The sequence below is a fragment of the Lissotriton helveticus genome, chromosome 8 (assembly GCF_964261635.1).
Source record: "Lissotriton helveticus chromosome 8, aLisHel1.1, whole genome shotgun sequence".
Taxonomy (NCBI): Eukaryota; Metazoa; Chordata; class Amphibia; order Caudata; family Salamandridae; genus Lissotriton; species Lissotriton helveticus.
This window is the reverse complement of record NC_136069.1, coordinates 1,182,918,503-1,182,938,551: the sequence shown is the minus strand read 5'-3', so window position 1 is coordinate 1,182,938,551 and position 20,049 is coordinate 1,182,918,503. Positions and strand designations below refer to the sequence as shown.

At 48.1% G+C, this 20,049-nt stretch overlaps 1 protein-coding gene across 5 annotated transcripts in view; it reads right to left on the bottom strand.

Moving 5' to 3' along the window:
* Positions 1-20,049, bottom strand: part of CDKL5 (cyclin dependent kinase like 5) — a 1,214,907-nt gene that overhangs the window by 28,531 nt on the left and 1,166,327 nt on the right. For all 5 annotated transcript variants that reach the window (XM_078658112.1, XM_078658115.1, XM_078658113.1 and 2 more), the window contains one exon: positions 16,224-16,343. In XM_078658112.1, coding sequence (XP_078514238.1) covers positions 16,224-16,343 — 120 coding nt within the window. The remainder of the gene's footprint in view (positions 1-16,223; positions 16,344-20,049) is intronic.

Here is a 20,049-nt window from a genome sequence, read left to right as displayed (position 1 = left end):
ATAGGCCCGTAAGCCTACAAATTGAAAGGAAATGTATAAGGTCAAATCGGCATTCATACAAGAACATGTTATGAACATGCTGCATCCCACCAGATTTTGTAATTAATTACCACCACATGGTCCACAATGGACCCAAGCCCTGCCTTGCAGGAGAAACAATAGACATTTGTTATCCTTCTTTACAATTTCTGAAATAAAAGCAGACTTCTCTTCTCAACAATCACTACTACCTGACAGCTCAAAAAATTCCACCACTTGAGACACCTTCTCTGAGCCCTAATCAGTATACCTCGCTTATACAATGAAAACAATGCAAAATAAACCTATTACTATTGTGATGTGTTACCAGCCAGTTTAATTTCATTAACACTAATTTCCATCTACTTGCTCCTTACTGGGAAGAGGTCTAAATGCCTTATTGCGACTAGAAATCGTTCCTAACGAGCTGAAACACAGGTCACACCTATACTCAAAAAGCCTAATGCAGACTCAGAACAGCTAGACAACTACAGACCTGTATCCAACCTACCTTTGCTTGGCAAAGTCATTGTGAAATGTGTCACTATCCAAATTACCAATTATATACATGAAAATGCCATACTTTCTCCATACCAAGCTGTCTTTAGAGAATTCTACAGTACTCAAACAGCAATGCTACAAGTATTGGAAGACATCAGTCATATACTGGACTAAGGGAATCCTGCCTGTGGGCAGTGGCGGGTGGTAACTTGCAGAAGTAGTAAGACACACCTATGCACACTCAGTGCCCCCCATCCGCAAGTACACACACACTAACACTCATCTATTCACGAGCACACACGAGCCCACATATTTACACCCATCCATTCAAAAACATACACATACTCACCCATCCTTTCACAAGCACAAACTCGCACACAAACTCGCTCCCATACATTCACAAGCAGACACAGAAACACATCTTCGCATCCATCCATTCACAAAGCACACATGTACACATTCACACCCACCCATTCACAAGCCCATACAAGCACACAATTGCACTCGTCCATTAACAGAACATATGTACAAACACACGTATATTCATACATATAGACATGCAGCCAGAAATTCAATAAGGTACCTACTGGGCCTCTGAGGTTGTTGAAATCTAGTTTGTGAGCTGAACATCATCTGCTCCATCTTGTCCATTTCCTCAGACACACGCCAAATATGCGCAGCAGCCATTTTAGGTGCCATGGCCTCTCTGCCTACTGCCGATAGCCAGCGCGTCTCACCCCCTCACTCCCCGGCCTCGCAAGCACACACCCCCCCCCCCCCCCCCCTTGACAGCCCCCGGTCTCTCCTGCTTGGGCCCTAAACACACCTCCAGCGCGACCCTGCCTCCGAGCCACATCCCGTGCTGAACCCCCCACACCCTTTCATCTCATTCATAAAACAGGCCCTTTGATAACCTCTTCCTCCTTGCCCGATTGTTCGGCCTGATCCCAGGCCATCACTTAGCCGAGCAGATGCAGTTTATTGCCCCTACAGTAGGACCTCGCCTCACTTCAAAGGAGCGGGGATTATTCAATGCCCTCACACCCCCAGATCCGATCGATTACCCGCATTTCTGTTCCCAGCGGAATGTCCAGCTGCGCGATAGCCATCATGCTGAGATTAGGGGTGGGGACTCCTACTGTAGATATGTGTGGGAACGGGCCTGAACCGGTGATTCCAAAGATGCCTTTTCCGTACTTCAAAGCAATACCACGGATGTCACAAATGTAATAAAGCCATAAAACTGTGTATAAGAGGCCAGGCCTCAGAGATGCGATTAGAGCACCTTGAGAAGATACCCTGTTGTCTGATTTGACGTGTTCTGCTCCGTCGGAATAAACTCCTGTTTCCTGCCTTCCAGTCTCCAGCGCCTGCCTCTTTATTTGATAAATTGTGAGTTGGGTGAGAAGCGGCTAACGCCGGGCAAACCTTGAAAGGGATAATCGACCTGATCTGCCTGAACCATTTGTTTAACAATTGGCGCCCAACGTGGGGCCCATCAGCGACACGTGGATCCAGAGGGAGAGGTCCTGACGACGGAGTGAACGACTGCAACGATCGGGAAGTGCACCTGCCCGATAGACCCTCGTCTGGCAGCCGATCATCCGTACTTCACTGGTTCCGAACAGACCTCTCTCTCGAGTGATCTACGGTCCTGACTGGGAACCATCAGGAGTGCCGCGACAGAAGATAGAGGACGATCGGGCGCTGGAATCGGAAGACAGGAAACTGTCCATGCGGTCCGGGTAAGGTCGTGTAACACGACAAACTGTGAAATATTTGATTGATTGATTGGAAAATACTAGTATTACTCTCCGAATTGTTGGTTCTCTTGGAGATTCTCAGTCTGCAAACGGAGAGGAATAGAAAGTATTCTCTCTTCCTTTGCAGGTAGTGAAGGGTAGGTAACGCAGGCTTTTGCCCCCGTTGTAATCCGTCGTGCCTATCTTTCTCCCCCACTGATTGATTGGTTGCCCGAACATTGTTTGTTCGAGGATTGCTTTCTCGAGAATTCTCTGTCTACAAACGGGGAAGGATAAAAGTATCCTGTCCTCCTTTGCAGATAGTGAAGAATAGGTAACGCAGGCTTTTGCCCCCGTTGTAACCCGTCGTGCCTATTTCTTTCTCGCCACTGATTGTTTGATTGAACGGACATTGATTGTTCGATATTGGTTCTGTGGAGGTATTCTCTGCTTACAAATAACGTGGAATAGAGATATTCTGTCTAGTCTTTGTAAACAGTGAAAGGGTAGGTAGCGCAGGCTTTTGCCCCCGTTGTAACCCGTCGCGCCTATTTTATTCCTCATTTGATTGATTGATTGTTTGTCCGAACATTGACTGTTTGGAATTGGTTCTCTCTCTCTGGGTATTCCCTATTTGCGAATACTGTAGAATAGAAATATTCTGTCTAGTCTTCGCAAAGTAGTGAAGGATAGGTAGTGCAGACTTTTGTCCCCATTGTAACCCGTCATGCCTATCTTCTCCCCATTGTTCTGTAGTTGGTTCAGCCCGGACCGCTTATTAGAGGTGGATCATCCGGCTCCTCTGGAGGGCACCCCTAATAAGGACATGTTTTTAAAGTATGGACTAGTCGCCGTAGCTTATAGTAAGTTATGGCATAAATATACTAAAAAGGATCAGGAAAGTCAGTGGCCACTGATAGGATCCTTCGATGACGCAAAAATAAGTGTGCTGGAAACAGCCCTTTGTAACAATAAAACAACGCCCACTATGCTTGATAGTTTCGGCATGTGGCGCAAAGAAACAGAACAACGAAAGAAAAGAGAAGAAGCAAGAATAGGAAAAGAGTTACGAAAGGCAGCCCACCTGACCGCTAAGAAACTAGAAGAAATAAAAGAAAGAAAGGAGGCCAGACAAAAGCAGGAATCTGAGTCGGCAGGCCAATGCCCTGTTAGGACCCCCTCTACGCTCTACCCTGAGCTACCCTCCAAACAACGGGCGAACGATGAGTTACTGCTAGGTCCTCCGATCATCTACATGCCCCCCATATGCCCCCTCCCAACCTCTAGTACAGCACCTGCCAGCTCCGAGTGCAAATGAGAATGACCTTGGAGCTGGTACCCCAGCCCTCACGGCCTCCGCACCGGCCGCATTAGTAACGACATCAGATGAGCTCGAGACTAGCAAGCAGCCACCAGCCAGACTGAGTAGATTGAGCAAAGATGAGCGGGATGGAATTGACAAGATAGTAAAGACACTGGTAGATCGGAAGGAGAGCGAAGAATACACAATAGATATGCACAATTCACATGCCGGTAGTCACAGACGGCATTTCGTTTTACGGTTTAGCTACCACACTCTGAACGCATGTGAGGATAGGTATCAGAATCAGGGTCCTGCTAAACTGACAGCTTTATATAGAAAAGTCAATGTTGGAGACGAGGCTGAGCATGACGTGACGGACCTCTTCATGCAAACGCTTGAGGTCTTCCGCCACCTCACGGAACAGAAACCAGAAGTTAGGATTACAGTCCCTGACACGACTGGGTCCTCATCAGAAGTAGCCACCACTATGATGCCTATCAGAGAAGCCGCCCCCTACTGGGTTCCCCCGCGAGGTCAGGGAACAAACGACGATATCAACCACGCAGATGCAAAGGGGAGGGTTGTGTACAACTGGGTTTATCAACCATGGAATCGGCAAGATATTTTAACTTTTAGGCAAACCCTGCCCGATTTAAGAAAGAACCCGACAGCATTTTATACCGAACTAGGTACAGCCTTGGGTTCAACAATAATGACTCTAGCGGACATTGACTTGTTTTTCGGGCTATGTCTGCCGGCTGACGTGTGGAAGCAAATCCGGAAAACCGACCACACAGATCTGTTCGGACATACCTGGAATCAACTCAGTGAACTAGATAGACAGCGAGAGCCCGGAAAGAAACCTGTAAAAGACATACTGGAACTCCCGGACAAAATAGTTCAGAAGCTAAAGACATTGATCCCAGAGAAGAAGGTAGACTGGTCGATAGTCACGGCTTGCCGTCAGAAACCCCAGGAAGACGTATCAGAATACTTCTCCCGATTTGAAACAGTGTTCTCCGACTACAGTGGCCAAGACATGACCACTGCAACCGGACAACACCTATTCGTGCAAAACTACGTAAAGGGTCTATCACAAGAGGTCTCCCAAAAGTTACAGACGAGCGAGAGTAGTTGGGGGGCCTCCAAACCTGCAGCTATCCTTCAGATGGCTCAGTACTACGAACACCAAAAGAACGAGAACGATAGGGCGACAGAGAAAAAGAAAAAGGACTTGAAAGAACGAGTGATGATTGCTCAATTGCAAGGAGTGACGACAGGAAGGGAACAGTATAGAGGAAACTACCAGTCAAATGCCCCTAGAAATCCACCCCCTAGAGACCGCACACCCACACCCGGCGCTCCACGAACAGACCTCGATGAGAACGAGTGTGCGTTTTGCAAAGGATTTGGCCATTGGAAGTCTCAATGTCTGGTTCTCCTGGAAATGATTAAAAATAAAGAGACGAGGGACATGACGAATGGCCCCAGGACTAGAGGGCAGGGACGAGGGCACACCCACGACACCAACAATGACAGACCTGGCAGACCGAACACGTTTGACCGTCCCCGACAGAATCAGTGCCAACAGTCTGACTGCGACAATGCCCGCGACTTTGCATAGTACTGCCAAGGGCAAGGAAGGGATCCAGTCGAGCTCTATGTTGACCAGCAAGGTCCTTATGTCACCGCTAAGGTCCTAGGTACAAAGTCTCCATTCCTGGTAGACACTGGCGCGACACGTAGTGCGTTATCTAAACGACTGATTCCAAGGGCACCCTTGTCTGGCTCACACATAACATCAACAGGCTTTGATGGAACGCCCTCCACTAACCCCTTATCCGCACCGGTCTCCTTCGACTTGGACAGTAACCCCACTGACACGACGTTTCTGCTTTCCTCCAATACCCCCGATGCGATTATGGGACTTGACTTACTGAAACATTTCCGAGCTACTATCAGGTGTTCACAAGACGGAGTTCGAGTCATTCTGTACGATAACCTGACTCTGCTCGGACCTCATCCCGCATGACACATGTTCTCCATCTCTGACACTGACGCATCCTTACTTGACTCTCTACCTCTGTATCTGTGGGCTAAAACTGACGCTGATGTAGGACGAATGATGATCGACCCCGTGCGCATAACTGTTCGCCAAGATGCGATACTCCCAAAACTCCCACAGTATCGGATATCGCCCGAAGGTGAGAAGGCATTGGTAATGATAATCCAGTCCCTGGTAGAGGCAGGAGTGGTAGAGGAAGTAGTCAGCAATATTTGCAACAGCCCTATCCTACCCATTGTGAAGAAGCAGGGGGAGGGAGATGAGAAAGCGTACCGCTTCATCATCGACCTTCGAGAGGTCAACAAGGTAGTTGTACCTCAGTACCCCGTAGTCTCAGATATCGCCACCATTCTGACCCTGATTCCTTCCACAGCCACCACCTTCACTGTAATAGACCTCAAGAACGCTTTCTTCTCCATCCCCATCCACCCAGACAGCCGCTACCTTTTCGGCTTCACGTTAAAATCCCGCTCATATAGATTTTGTAGAGCTCCCCAAGGTTACACTGAAAGTCCCAGCATCTATAGCCAGGCCCTCAAGAGACAGCTGGACGCCGTTCAGCTACCGGAGGGAGTAGTGTTGATACAGTACGTCGATGACATCCTTTTGGCGGCCGACACCACTCCACTTGCAGTCACAGCCACCATCCAACTCCTGCACTTCCTCGCGGAAAATGGCCACAAGGTTTCCAAGAAGAAGTTGCAATTCTGCCACCCCAGGTCACCTACCTAGGCCACCTCTTGTCCAAAGACGGGAGAAAGCTTACACCCGATCGAATTCAGGCCATCCTAGAAACCCCTGTCCCAAAGACCCAGAAACAAGTCCGCTCCCTGGTAGACCTCACCTCCTTCTGCCGGCAGTGGTTGCCAAATTTCAGCCTCATTGTAAAGCCACTACTTTCCCTACTAGCCAAAGATGTCCCCTTCCCACTCCTTTGGACCCCCGAATGCCAATCCTCCTTCAAAGAACTTCGAGACGCCCTTTGTTCTGCGCCAGTCCTAGGAACCCCCGATTACACCAAGCCCTTCTCTCTCTACACTCACGAAAGGGAGGGGTGCGCTTTGTCTGTCCTAACTCAAACTATTGGCCCCAAGCAACGACCATGTGCCTATTTCTCTGCCACCCTTGACCCCGTAGCGAGAGCCTTGCCTGCCTGCCTTCGAGCCGTAGCTGCCACTGCTGTCTCTATCCGACAAAGTGAGGGGATCGTACTCTCGAATTCCCTCACGGTATTAGTGCCCCATGCTGTTGACACCCTCCTAAACCAGACTAAGACGCAACACCTGACTAGCGCACGACTGACCGGATACGAACTGACTCTGCTTGCACCCCACATCACGCTGAAAAGATGCACCACACTGAACCCAGCCACCTTGTTGCCCCTGCCCGAAAACGACCCAAATGTCCCCCCCATACATGACTGTGTGACCCTCACAGACGAACAGACTAGGAGTAGAGTTGACCTCCGAGACACCGCCTTCACAGACCCTGACGGAGAGCTATGGGTAGACGGCTCTTGCATAAAACTCCCCGACGGCACCACCTCAGCTGCCTATGCAGTTACCACAGCCCGAACTGTAGTTGAAACCGCCCGCATCACGCAACGATCCGCACAGGCGGCAGAACTGATTGCCCTCACACGAGCATGTATTATAGCGACAGGGACTACGGCAAACATTTACCCGGACAGCCAGTACGCCTTCGGAGTGGTTCACCATTTTGGACTCTTGTGGAGAGAAAGGGGATTCCTGACGTCCCACGGCACGCCCATCCTCCACGGAGATCTAGTCTCCGCCCTGATTGAAGCAGTTCTCCTCCCCAAACGATTAGCTGTAATCAAATGCCAGGCACACAGGAAGGTGACAGACTTAGTCGGACAGGGAAACGCACTGGCCGACATCACCGCCCGAACCACAGCTGAGAATAGGACGACGACACGCATGTATGTGACCAGGTCACAAGCAGAAAAATGGACTGACGCTAGGGAAACGATTAGGGACATCCAGATGGCCAGCTCACCACACGAATTGACTGAATGGACACGGGTGGGAATGAAAGACGATGAAGGCTGCTGGCGGACAAAGGACACTAACAAATGGTTGCTACCCAATTCATACCTGATCCCCATACTGACTATGGCTCACTCCCCTGCACACATAGGATCTGCCCCCATGACCGAACTCGTCTCCAAGGTCTGGCACAACGACAAAATCCCCGACTCAGCCAGACGCCTGGTCCAGCAATGCCTTATCTGCCTGCAACATAACCCTGGGAAAGGAACTGTGGTACCCCGGGGAGAGTTTGGGGTCCCCGACCATCCTTTTGAGGTCCTCCAGATGGACTACATCCAACTAGAAAGATGCCAAAGCCTGAAGTATGTATTAGTCATTGTGTGTGCTTTCAGCAAATGGGTAGAAGCCTATCCAACCCGTGATAACACTGCCATGACCACTGCCAAGGTACTGCTGAAAGAGTTTTTCCCTCGCTACGGTCTTTGTCGAATTCTATGGAGCGACAACGGCCCCCACTTCATCGCTGAAGTTATCCAACTAATCTTGAAAGGGTTGGGTGTAAAACAGAGGTTTCATGCAGTCTTTCACCCCCAATCTGCTGGCTTAGTTGAGCGACACAACGCCACTCTGAAACTAAAACTGTCGAAGATAGTGGCCACCACAGGACTTAAATGGCCAGATGCCCTCCCACTGGCATTGCTATCGATGCGCTCCACTCCCACTAAGCACCATTTGACCCCCTACGAGGTTGTATTTGGGCGACCGATGAACCTCTGGACTGCCCCTAAACCGACCTCCATTCACGACGTCCCGGACGTCCTACTGTCTGATTACTTGTGCAAATTGACTAAAACATTGTCTGTCATTCATCAGCAGGTGCAGCAGGCCATCCCCGATGCTTCCAGGGGTCCGGGTCACGATATCCAACCGGGGGATTATGTGCTGATCCGAAATTTCCAACGGGCAAAGAGTCTGGAACCCCGGTGGACGGGCCCCTGGCAAGTACTGATCACCACCCGGACGGCTCTTCGAGTGGAGGGGAAACGACACTGGCTGCACGCACACCACTGTAAGAAGGTCTCCTCGACCCTGGCCACGACAGAAAACGTCAGCACCCAAGAAGAACTGCTGAACAAAGACCGGCCATCACTGAACTGTTATCCTGATACCGAGGCACTTGAACTTGCAAAAATCTCTGATCCCACTGTGCCATCCAGGGAAGGGTATTTCCTGCGTCGAAGGGAGGGAGCTTCGGCTAAGTAGACCACAGACTGAGTTGAACCTCAGAACGGTAGCCTAAACACAACCACGGGTTACCCGGAGAGAAGCTAAACGAAGTCTGCGGTTCTGCCCACTACCGAGCACCTCGAAGATGATGGAAGCGCCAGGTAAGAAGATGATGGAAGCAACCAGAAATACCCACTACCGGAACCCAAAGACTGACAGTATACACAAATCGAAGACAATTGCCCTTTTCATTGTCCTCCTCTTTTGCCTCCTCCTCATGACTTCCTTCTGGATCGTGGAAGAGAGCGCACCCGCTCATCAGATATTGCTGACCACTGCACAGCCAACCACTATGAAAGAGCATCACCTGATCTCCCTTTCGCCTCAGCTCCGAGAAAGGCGTAAGGAGTTCTGGAACAATTCCTTCGTGCAACTGTTGCACCAACACAACCTTGCCGCCAACACCACCAACTGCTGGATCTGCGGGTTGCTCCCGCATGCCACCGGACACTCCATCCCTTTCATCCCTTCCCCTTTCTCAGTTCACGGCTCCTGCCTTGCCTGGTTGATTCTCTTGCAAGAGAGCTACAAGGACAACGCCACTTCAGGTCAAACAGTGTCACACTTCTACCATGGGTTCTGGCTGAACAAAACCGGAAGAACATCTGCTCCCTTCTGTCCTTTGACCTCTGGTCCCTCGTTCCAGATGGACATCCCTGCCAAAGAACGAGTCGAAATGCAGGTGTTCCATAATCCAGCCAGACCCACCTTCTCCTACCTACGGAAACGAACTGCTGCCACACTGACTGTGGCCCTGTCTGTTATCAACGTCACGGGCCTCGTGTGCCTCGAGGGCCTGGGAACACAGCTGGTGGGCCACAGTTCCTGCCACATCACCAGAACATTGGACTCGATTGATCCCCCCTCCTTTGTTGCTTCTCCGAATATGTACTTTGTTTGTGGCACCAAAGCTTACACTTGGCTTCCAAAAAGTTGGGGGGGTACTTGCTACATCGCCTTCGTTCTCCCTCCAACGTACGTGGCCCCAGCAAACCATCACCGGCAGAAGCGCGCAAGAGACATTGAACAAGCCGACTCCACTGGATCACAGTTCCTGGATGCAGTGAAGGGACTTGTCCCTCTGTGGGGCCCAATGGCAAACAGCCGCGCCATCCGACACCTGACCCAGGCAGTAGAAACGACCATGAACATCATGGCTGGCATCCTCACTAACAATACGGCCGAGCTTCAGGCAGTCCGCCTGGTGGCTCTTCAGAACCGCCTTGTTCTAGATGTGGTTCTAGCCGACCGTGGAGGAGCATGCCGCATCATCGGGTCTAGCTGTTGCACCTACGTGCCAGATAACTCGCCCTCAGTCTACAAAGCAATCGAGCACCTCCACAGACTTTCCTCGGAGGTTCACCAGGAGCAGGAAGGATGGTCGCTTGGGAGCTGGTTCTGGGGTACTTTGAAGGACTGGGGATGGAGGTTGTTTACATTTATCTTGATACCGGTCGTGGTACTGTGTGGGTGTTGCCTAGGTATTCAATGCTTGCCACCTTTGTGTTCACTCATTGCCAACTGCATGTGCCCTAAGACTTTGGACTTTGGAACTGAACATATGAGTCCCCTCTATGAAGTAGAAATACGTGGCCTTATGGGGATAGATCCGAATTGACAAGTTGGCGAGACATGTTAAAAGGGAGGACTGTTGAAATCTAGTTTGTGAGCTGAACATCATCTGCGCCATCTTGTCCATTTCCTCAGACACACGCACAAATATGCGCAGCAGCCATTTTAGGTGCCATGGCCTCTCTGCCTACTGCAGATAGCCAGCGCGTCTCACCCCCTCACTCCCCGGCCTCGCAAGCACCCCCCCCCCTTGACAGCCCCCGGTCTCTCCTGCTTGGGCCCTAAACGCACCTCCAGCGCGACCCTGCCTCCGAGCCACATCCCGTGCTGAACCCCCCACACCCTTTCATCTCATTCATAAAACAGGCCCTTTGATAACCTCTTCCTCCTTGCCCGATTGTTCGGCCTGATCCCAGGCCATCACTTAGCCCAGCAGATGCCGTTTATTGCCCCTACAGGAGGACCTCGCCTCACTTCAAAGGAGCGGGGATTAATCAATGCCCTCACACCCCCAGATCCGATCGATTACCCGCATTTCTGTTCCCAGCGGAATGTCCAGCTGCGCGATAGCCATCATGCTGAGATTAGGGGTGGGGACTCCTACTGTAGATATGTGTGGGAACGGGCCTGAACCGGGGATTCCAAAGATGCCTTTTCCGTACTTCAAAGCAATACCACGGATGTCACAAATGTAATAAAGCCATAAAACTGTGTATAAGAGGCCAGGCCTCAGAGATGCGGTTAGAACACCTCGAGAAGATACCCTGTTGTCTGATTTGAAGTGTTCTGCTCCGTCGGAATAAACTCCTGTTTCCTGCCTTCCAGTCTCCAGCGCCTGCCTCTTTATTTGATAAATTGCGAGTTGGGTGAGAAGCGGCTAACGCCGGGCAAACCTTGAAAGGGATAATCGACCTGATCTGCCTGAACCATTTGTTTAACAAGGTGATGATAGGACCAACGGTAGGGATAAGTACAACAGTCAATGAGAGGCAGGAGGCCTCGGAGGTAAAGTAGAAAATAGAAGTTCCCACTGCCTCCTCTGATTGACTAACCTAGTCAAGTGTTAAACCATGAGGGAAGGATCTTCCCTAACTTCATGATCCTACCCCACCCTGTGACAAAGTACAGAAGGGTAAGGTGATGCATCACTGAGAGACAGTCAGCCCTGAGCACTTCATGAAGCACCCAAGGCTGACTCTATCAGTGACACTCCCCCTTGTCATGAAGCTAAGGCGTGCACCTCAAATAGACACCACCTCTGCACGAGATGGGAAAAAAGGAAAATGTATCCTTTTTTATATATATAGAACCCTCAACAACTCTAGTAGGGGCATGCTTCTTCATCGGGTTCACCCTGACCCCTAAAAGCCAGTGTGGGCTAAACCGTATTCTAGGGATCTCTTTGTATATTATGGTGTATTGGGGAAGCTATGTATAAATAATAATACCTCATCCACTCCCAAGGTATTCCTTTATTAATGGGGTGGATCGGCAAAGATTAAACAGAATTAAGGTATGAGGAGCACACAGGATATAATGGTCATATGACCCTCATGGTGCCAACGTGTTTCTGCCCTACTCTAATGGCTGCAGAAGGTCCAGGGTAGTCGTCATGGTGAGTTTGTTTTACTAATACTACCTCTGGAACATCCTGTGAATAACCTTTCACTTCAGCATGCACATATACTAAGGCAGATACATTTTTTACACTCCATGACTTCATTTCCGATCACAAAGTATACACACGTATGGTAGGTGTATTGCTTTTGCATGGTATGTACTTGGTACTTTTTATTATTCTTCACAGTTGCAGTAGTGTTACAATAGGTCCTGAAGAAAGCCTTTTAGGCTGAAACATGTCGACCAACTAACTCATCTATGGATGGTAATATTTGGTTTCATCCATCCACACTCTGCTTTTAACCTTGTCAACATGGTGACCGCCAGAATAAAATTAGTCATTAGGCACCATGCTAGTCAATTTTAAATCACCACTTTCTATTTAGCACACACTTTCTTTGAGCACTGCAACTTTTTCATCTCCCACAGCTCATGATACACTGCTGTCTGGCTTTCCATCACTGGTGGATCCAATACTAGAGTTCCCTCACACTCTCCCACGGTGAGGTACCTAGTGGATACCAGTTTGTATTCTAAAATCCCAGATGATGATGCTCCGCCAATGGGTGGGCTGATGGGTTTACTTTTCCTATTTCTTGTTTTTCCCCCCTTTCCACACTTATAGTTCATACATACACTCTTACAATAGAAAACAGACACTTTCTAGCCAATATAGACCGATAGCACCCCTTTGTGTTTCTTACATATACTAAGGCACCCAAAGGCAGTAAATACTTGCCAGTCCTATTTCCCCTTTCTCCTATACACCGCTTCTCATTGGCATGTTGGTCATCACGGCTTAGACTTTACCCCCTTCTATTCCATTTGTTCTTTCTTCCCCTTTCCACTATCTCCATTCTTCTGCTTTCTAACCTGTTTCTCCACTCACAGTTTGAATTAAGGGGCACTACATCCCGGTTGGGCTGCTTGGAGGGAAATCTGATTGTTTCCGGTGAAGTTAGGTTGCCGCTGTGGGAGGTAGGAGGGACAGAAAAGGGGTTACTAAGTTACATGAGGCATTTCACACTGTTTGATCTGTCCACTTTTACTCACCACCGACCTACGGAGGTTATTGGAGAGGCCTCCATGTACATTGTTATTTTAGGTGAACACCTATGCTGGATAATCTAATGCTCGGGATATAACTTTTTGACGAGGAACATACGGGGCCTATGGAACGGCTGCAAGCGCAGGCATATCCTTGCTTACTTGGAAAAGCAAAATATACACGTCGCCATGCTCCAAGAGACGCACATGAGCCCTACTGTGCATACTACCTTTGCCACCCCCTGGGCTTCCCATAACAGCTTTTCTTCATACTCTACATATGCAAACGGCACCGCTATCATAATATGGAAAAATACACCATACGTTGCGGGGGGCTCCCTGCAAGACCCACTAGGCCAATTCTGCATAATGTGGGGTAGACTGGCGGGACAATCAGTCACGCTTGTAAACTGTTATGGACCTAACATAGATGACACAGACTTTTTTTTTATCAGATATTGGGGATTGTGGTAAATCTTGGCTTCACCCATATCATTTGCGGAGGTGACCTAAACCTTACATTAGAACTGAGCTTAGACCGATCCTACCCACAGACACACCATTATCCCAACGTGCATCGCCATATGCACCAAGTCATTGAGGAGCGCCAGCTCTTAGATGCTTGGAGGACAGTACACCCATCAGATAGGGAGGGTACCTTTTACTCGTCACTGCATTCCAGTTGGTCCAGGACAGATTACTGGCTCCTATCCAAAGGGCTTAGTACCTGGCTGGTGCAAGACCAACATTTAGCACACACTTACTCAGATCATTCCTCCATCCAAATGTGACTGTCCCCACTGGAGTTCCCACCGCTATTTCTATCCTGGCGACTCCCCCAGAGTGCATTGCTAGACACCCCCTTCAGCTAAAAGAATTGCGACAGGAGATCACGGACTTTCTGCAGCATAATATCATTTCTGTCCCGAGGCTGGCTACAATGTGTAAAATATTTAAAGTTACTGTTCACGGCCTCTGCATCGTCGAAAGTGGGGCATTCTATGTGATATACATAACACTCTCAGGAAACTGGAAGCTAAGCTGAAAAGGTTAGAATCGCAAACACATAACTCTCAAGAGGCTGAAGCCCTTGAGCAGAGACACGCTCACTGATTATCAAAACACTGCCGAAAGGGAATGTTTGTTTGGCAGCAGATATCACCAGGCCAGACGGTATGGGGAGCGCGAACACCCTGGTAAGGTGCTTGCGGAGATAACCTGTAGACCCTGATTCTCGATTTAAATTCTAGAGATCAAAGACTCCAGGGGACATCCACAGAGGGACCTTCCTAGCCTTCTACTCCTCTCTCTGTGCCACTCAGAGGTCCCAACCCTCAGACATAGATGCATACGTAGAAAATGTGGCCCTGGGGTGGCTGAGCGATGACCAGCCAGCGGAGGTTTATCGTGGGGGCCACTGAAATGTACGAAATCAAAACTGCTAACATGCAGCTACAGTAGGGTCGAGCACCGGGCCCAGAGGGCCTACCGGCCGAATTTTATAAAACATATGAAGACAGTTTGGTGCCGTTTCTAAAACATTTATATGAGGAGGCTCGGGACTCAGGGGTTCTCCCTCTCTCCATGTGTGAAGCTTTAATTATTTACCTCTTAAAACCTGCCAAATCAGCCGACACTCGTGAATCACGCAGACCCTTGTCATTATTAAACTGTGACGCAAAAATTTGGACTAAGCTACTGGCCAATCGACTTAGCCTGCTAGTGGAATTGCTAGTGCTGCCAGACTAGCCTGGCTTTATACCCGGCAGAACATCCTCTCATAATTTGGTTTCCCTTTTCTCAGTACTTCAAGATATCGACCCAAATCTGGCGGTGGTGGCTGCCTTTCTAGAAGTCACCAAAGTGTTTAACTCCCTGGAATGGGACTTACTCTTGCCAGTGCTGTGGCGCAAGGGTTTCCCCCTTCCATTTCTTTCCTGGGTAAATCTAATATACCACAAGCCGCAAGCACGCATATTAATAAATGGTGCATGCTCTCCTGGCTCCACCATCTCTTGAGGTACCAGGCAGGAGTGTCCATTATCGCCCCTTCTGTTTGAGTTAGTGATCGAACCGTTGGCAGCCAAGTATTGACACCACCACAGAGAGTATGCACTCAGATACCCTACTAGGCATTTGTTGGTGTCTCTTTACGCCGACGGTATTACGTTGTATATAAGACATCCCAAAGAGAGTCTTAACCCCATTCTTCGTGAATATATAAATTACGGGGGATTCTCTGGAATGATGATCAACTGGGAGAAATCCCAGATTTTTCCACTAACCCGCAATACCTCCCAATATATCCCGGACTACCCACTAAAATGGTGCGACTCGGAGATTAAATACTTAGGAATAGTTATCTCCAGGGATAAGGAAAAGCTAATGCGTGCAAATTATGTCATAATGCTAGATGCATTGACAGATTCCATCACCCAATGGATCTCGATGCCTTTATCAATGGCTGGCTGGATATCATTAAAGAAAATGATAATATTGTCCAAGCGGTTATATCTAGTCTTAATATTCCCTATCTCCCAGGACTGTTGAGGTGTCCATTGGGAGATTTGTCTCACGGGGCTACTACTTGCCAAACGAAGAGTTGCATGCAAATGGAGAAGCGGGAGACCTCCCAATGTAAAGATTGGCTGACCGACCTAATACATTGCCAGGAACAAATATCCATGTATTCAGAATTGCTACCAACATCCTCCAGAACTAAAGATATATAGGAGCCTTTAAAGTCATATCTGCTGCTGCATCCTGGTAAAACTGATAACTGATACTCCCGACTTTCTGGCCTACATCACTACAACGTTAATGCAATGTGTACTAAGTGTGAATGTGTGACATGTGGCCAGATACAGATTTATGTACAAAATATGTGAACATGCCTATACCATTCTGAGCTGATGTTTTGGATGGAATTTTGTAACTGTACTTACAGCTGAACTGGAAATGCAAATAAAGAAAGATACTACTTTTTTTAAAAAAAAGCACACTAGACATTACTGTGCACTCACACTGTGAGCAAGGAGAACTGACCAATGACTTACATGAGATTGGATGTCGGTCATCTTATCAGGTCGCCAGTCTTTATGCCTGCTGCTCTTGTGGTTAGATGCGTGGATGGCTTTTTGTATTGCCAGGAGGTCCTGAGATTCACTGCTGGGCATCTGTAGATTACGAGGGCCAGAGCAAAAAAGAAGGGTAATAATGATAGTCATTAGTTAAGTCTCAATTATTTCAACCAGCAAGATATAGGGCGTGCAGCTTTTCAAATGAATGCATCATGCAGTGATGGCCACCAGCTTCCAAGTGCACTGCTGAGTGTGCAAAGGAAGATTTTACAGATAAGTATCCGCACCCCAGTGGTCATAAGAGCTGATATCATGCAGCCTCAGCCCCCTCAGAAAGTGACATGCTGTTAGTTCAGTTGCTGAAAGGAAAAGTGCAGTTAGAAAGCCTCAAATGTAGCTCCTCGAACCCTTAGTTCCACAGAGATCCAAGCCGGTGCTGTGCTGGCCACATCTTGTTTGCAACAGAAATACTTTCTATATAGAGCAGGGCTGATGAAGGGAGCCTTCAGCTCTACTTCTGCGTATTCTTGAAGATGATCATAGTCAGGGCACTGACCTCCCACACAGGGAACTGGGCACGGAAGCTTCCAATAGCAGTCTGCTTTTGTACCATACTGGCTCATAGAGTTTCAACATTTTGTAACATTGTAAATAAAACAATTTTCCATAAAAATGGTATTCATTTTATTACCATCGAAGAGATTAATGGCTGGGTCATTCTGCTGGTAGTTAATCCTGTGTCCTGGAGCCAAAAGGCAGAGTTCATCAACAAGTGATAACACACAGGGATAGCTTAACAGTTACTAAACCACTATTCGTGCTAACTTAAAGTAAAGTTCAGTTCCGTCAGCTGTTACATGTGGTCCAGAAGAAGCCAACTGTACCACAAAATTTGCTTCATGCGCTGGAATCTTCTGTAGTTATAGACATGCTATGGAACAGACTCCAAGCTACACACAACACAGAATAAATAGACATGCTGTCTCCGCTAGGACTAGGGACTAGAAAGGAAAGGCCCAAACATCCTCTAAAACTGGGCTGATTACATGTTCATACAACAATATGGGATCCCTAAGGGATTGATTCGACAAACTTTGAGTGCTTACGTCATTATTAGGAATAGCAACGTAAACAGTTGCGGTGTGATGATTTTCTATGTTTGGACAGACTTTGATATTTTGACAGTTACCCTTATTGCTACAGCACAGACAGATATGATGAAAAGAAACATGCGTTATGTCTTCTTAAGAAATTATCTGGTAATTTATTGTAAAGTGCATTTCAATTTATTCTGTGAATCGAACATACATTTCAACATACACACGAAGTAATAAAACGCATTAAGTAGTACGCAGTCTTTGCAATCATTGGTTTATTCGAGTCTACACATGATTGAAGAGTCCATTTATCACCCTGAGGTAGTTCATGTGAGTTAAACCTTCCTATCTCTTATTTGAGTCTTCGACTTTCGGGGTATCAATCAATCCATTCACTTGGCATTGCTCTGTGTGTGAACTCTTCAAATATCTGGTCGAGGTGTCGATTTCAGGACTCTTCAGGCCGGTTACAAGTGTACGTTCATCAGTGCTGTATTTTGCTGACTGGTGGGATACAGTTGTCCTAATTAGCCTACCTTTGCTTTCACTTTAAAATTCAAAGTAGATTGTTGTTTCTTTGACTTTTAAAGCTGGGGCAGCAGATCATCTTTGTGTTCTATTCCGATTAGAATGGAATCCTCTTCCTCTCTGCAGAAGGAATTAATGGTCTTCATAATCGAGATTGGAAGCTCTGAACTGGGAGTCGAATCTGGTGACGTTTTTGAAGCAACCAGTAGATGAACTCCTGCCTCTGCGGGTCTCATCGGCTGCTCGGACTCTCTCAAGCGGTTCAGTTCACTGGTCTTTCATGGGCCTGGGAAGCAATGCTTCACCTCTCACATGGGGAGAATGCTGCCTCTGACTTCTGGAGGCGGGCGTGGCAGTATATTCCATGCCGGCCTCAATGCCAACTCTGAATGTTACCCAAGAGAGGAGTTCCGTTGCCTGCCAATCACTAGAGGAAGAACGCACAAAAAGTCAAAAAAACTACAATCTATTTAGAATTTTCAAGTGATGCGGGCCATTTTGGACAACTGTATTTACCAGTCAGCACCATGCAGTGCCCATGTAACCACCTTGAGCAGGCCTGAAATTTTGATGGATGAAACGTATTGACCAGATATATGCAGCAGTCTTACAAACAACAATGCCAAGAGAATCGATTGATTGATACTCCAAAAGTCGAAGGTTCAAATATTCTAAAAGGAGCTTCAGAAATCTCACAAATGAGGCTCTCGCCCCTTTTATCCTTAACACCAATATCACATCTCAGCAGAAGGTTGATGAGTCGGCCCAAGAACTCTCTGATGCGATCACCAGAGCCGCTGATGAACTAGCCCCTCCCTCTTTGAAATCTGTAGCCCGACAGAAGCCAACTGCCCCTTGGTTTTCATCGGATCTGAAGCTTCTTAGGCAGAAATGCAGACAGAAGGAACGTGGATGGCGTAAATCCTGGGATCCCAGAGATCGAGAATTATATAAGAATCTCTTACGAGAGTACAAAAATAGAGTGATCAAGAAAAAACAGGATTATTTTACTGATTTAACCTGTTCTTTAACATCCTCTAAAGAGCTCTTTAAAATCGTGGACTCACTGTGCTCTCTCCAGTTGCCAGACCCTGTGGTTGCTTCACAGGAGCTATGTAATAACATCTCAGATTTCTTCTATAAAAAAATAGATGATATCTACATAGCCCTACAATCGCAGAGGAACTCTTTGAGTTCTGAGGGTCTTTCCCGAATTAATCTGCTGGAATCCTGGAGTAGAGACACCTCCCAGTCCCTTGTACAGTTCCCTGCTCTCTCTCTAGAGGGACTGAATAGTCTGTTGGACAAAACGAAATTGTCTTCTCCATTGGACCCTGTCCCTCTGAAACAACTAAAGATTTGCAGGGACATCATCCTTCCTCCGATGCTGGAAGTCATGAACGGAGCCTTGGAACAAGGCATCTTCCCGTCACTCTGGAAGAAAGCCATTGTAAAACCGCTGCTGAAAAAGACCACCCTAGACCCTGGAGTACTGAAGAACTTCAGACCCATCTCCCTCCTGCCGGCCCCTGCTAAGATGTTGGAGACCCACCTGAACTTCCATCTTTCTAACTTCCTGGATGCCTCAGGTTTCCTGGATGGGTCCCAACATGGCTTTAGAAAGCTGCATAGCACGGAGTCTGCCTTGACTATGGTCATGGATAACATCCGCAGGAAAGTTGATTTGGGTCAGTCCACCGTGCTGGTGCTGCTGGACCTTACAGCGGCTTTTGATACCCTGTCTCCCCTCACCCTGACATCTAGGTTAAGGGAGGCTGGTATAGAAGGACCGGCCCTCAGTCTCCTGAGCTCCTTTTTACAGCAACGAGAGCAGCGTGTCATGTTAGGTGAGTACCTCTCCCCTGCTAAGTCTTTGCAATGTGGGGTGCCACAGGGGTCGGCATTGAGTCCGACCCTGTTCAACATCTACGTGGCCCCCCTTGCAAGACTAGTAAGATCTCAGGGGATGGAGGTAGTATCGTATGCCGACGATACGCAGATTATGGTATCCCTGACCCACTCTGTGACCGAAGCCGCGTCAAACTTTAGAGCCTGCATGCAACTTGTTGCAGAGTGGATGATTTCCAACTCCCTAAAGTTGAACGGGGACAAGACAGAGGTCCTGGTCTTTGGCAAAGACCAGGGCATGTGGTCAGGTGAGTGGTGGCCTCCTCTGT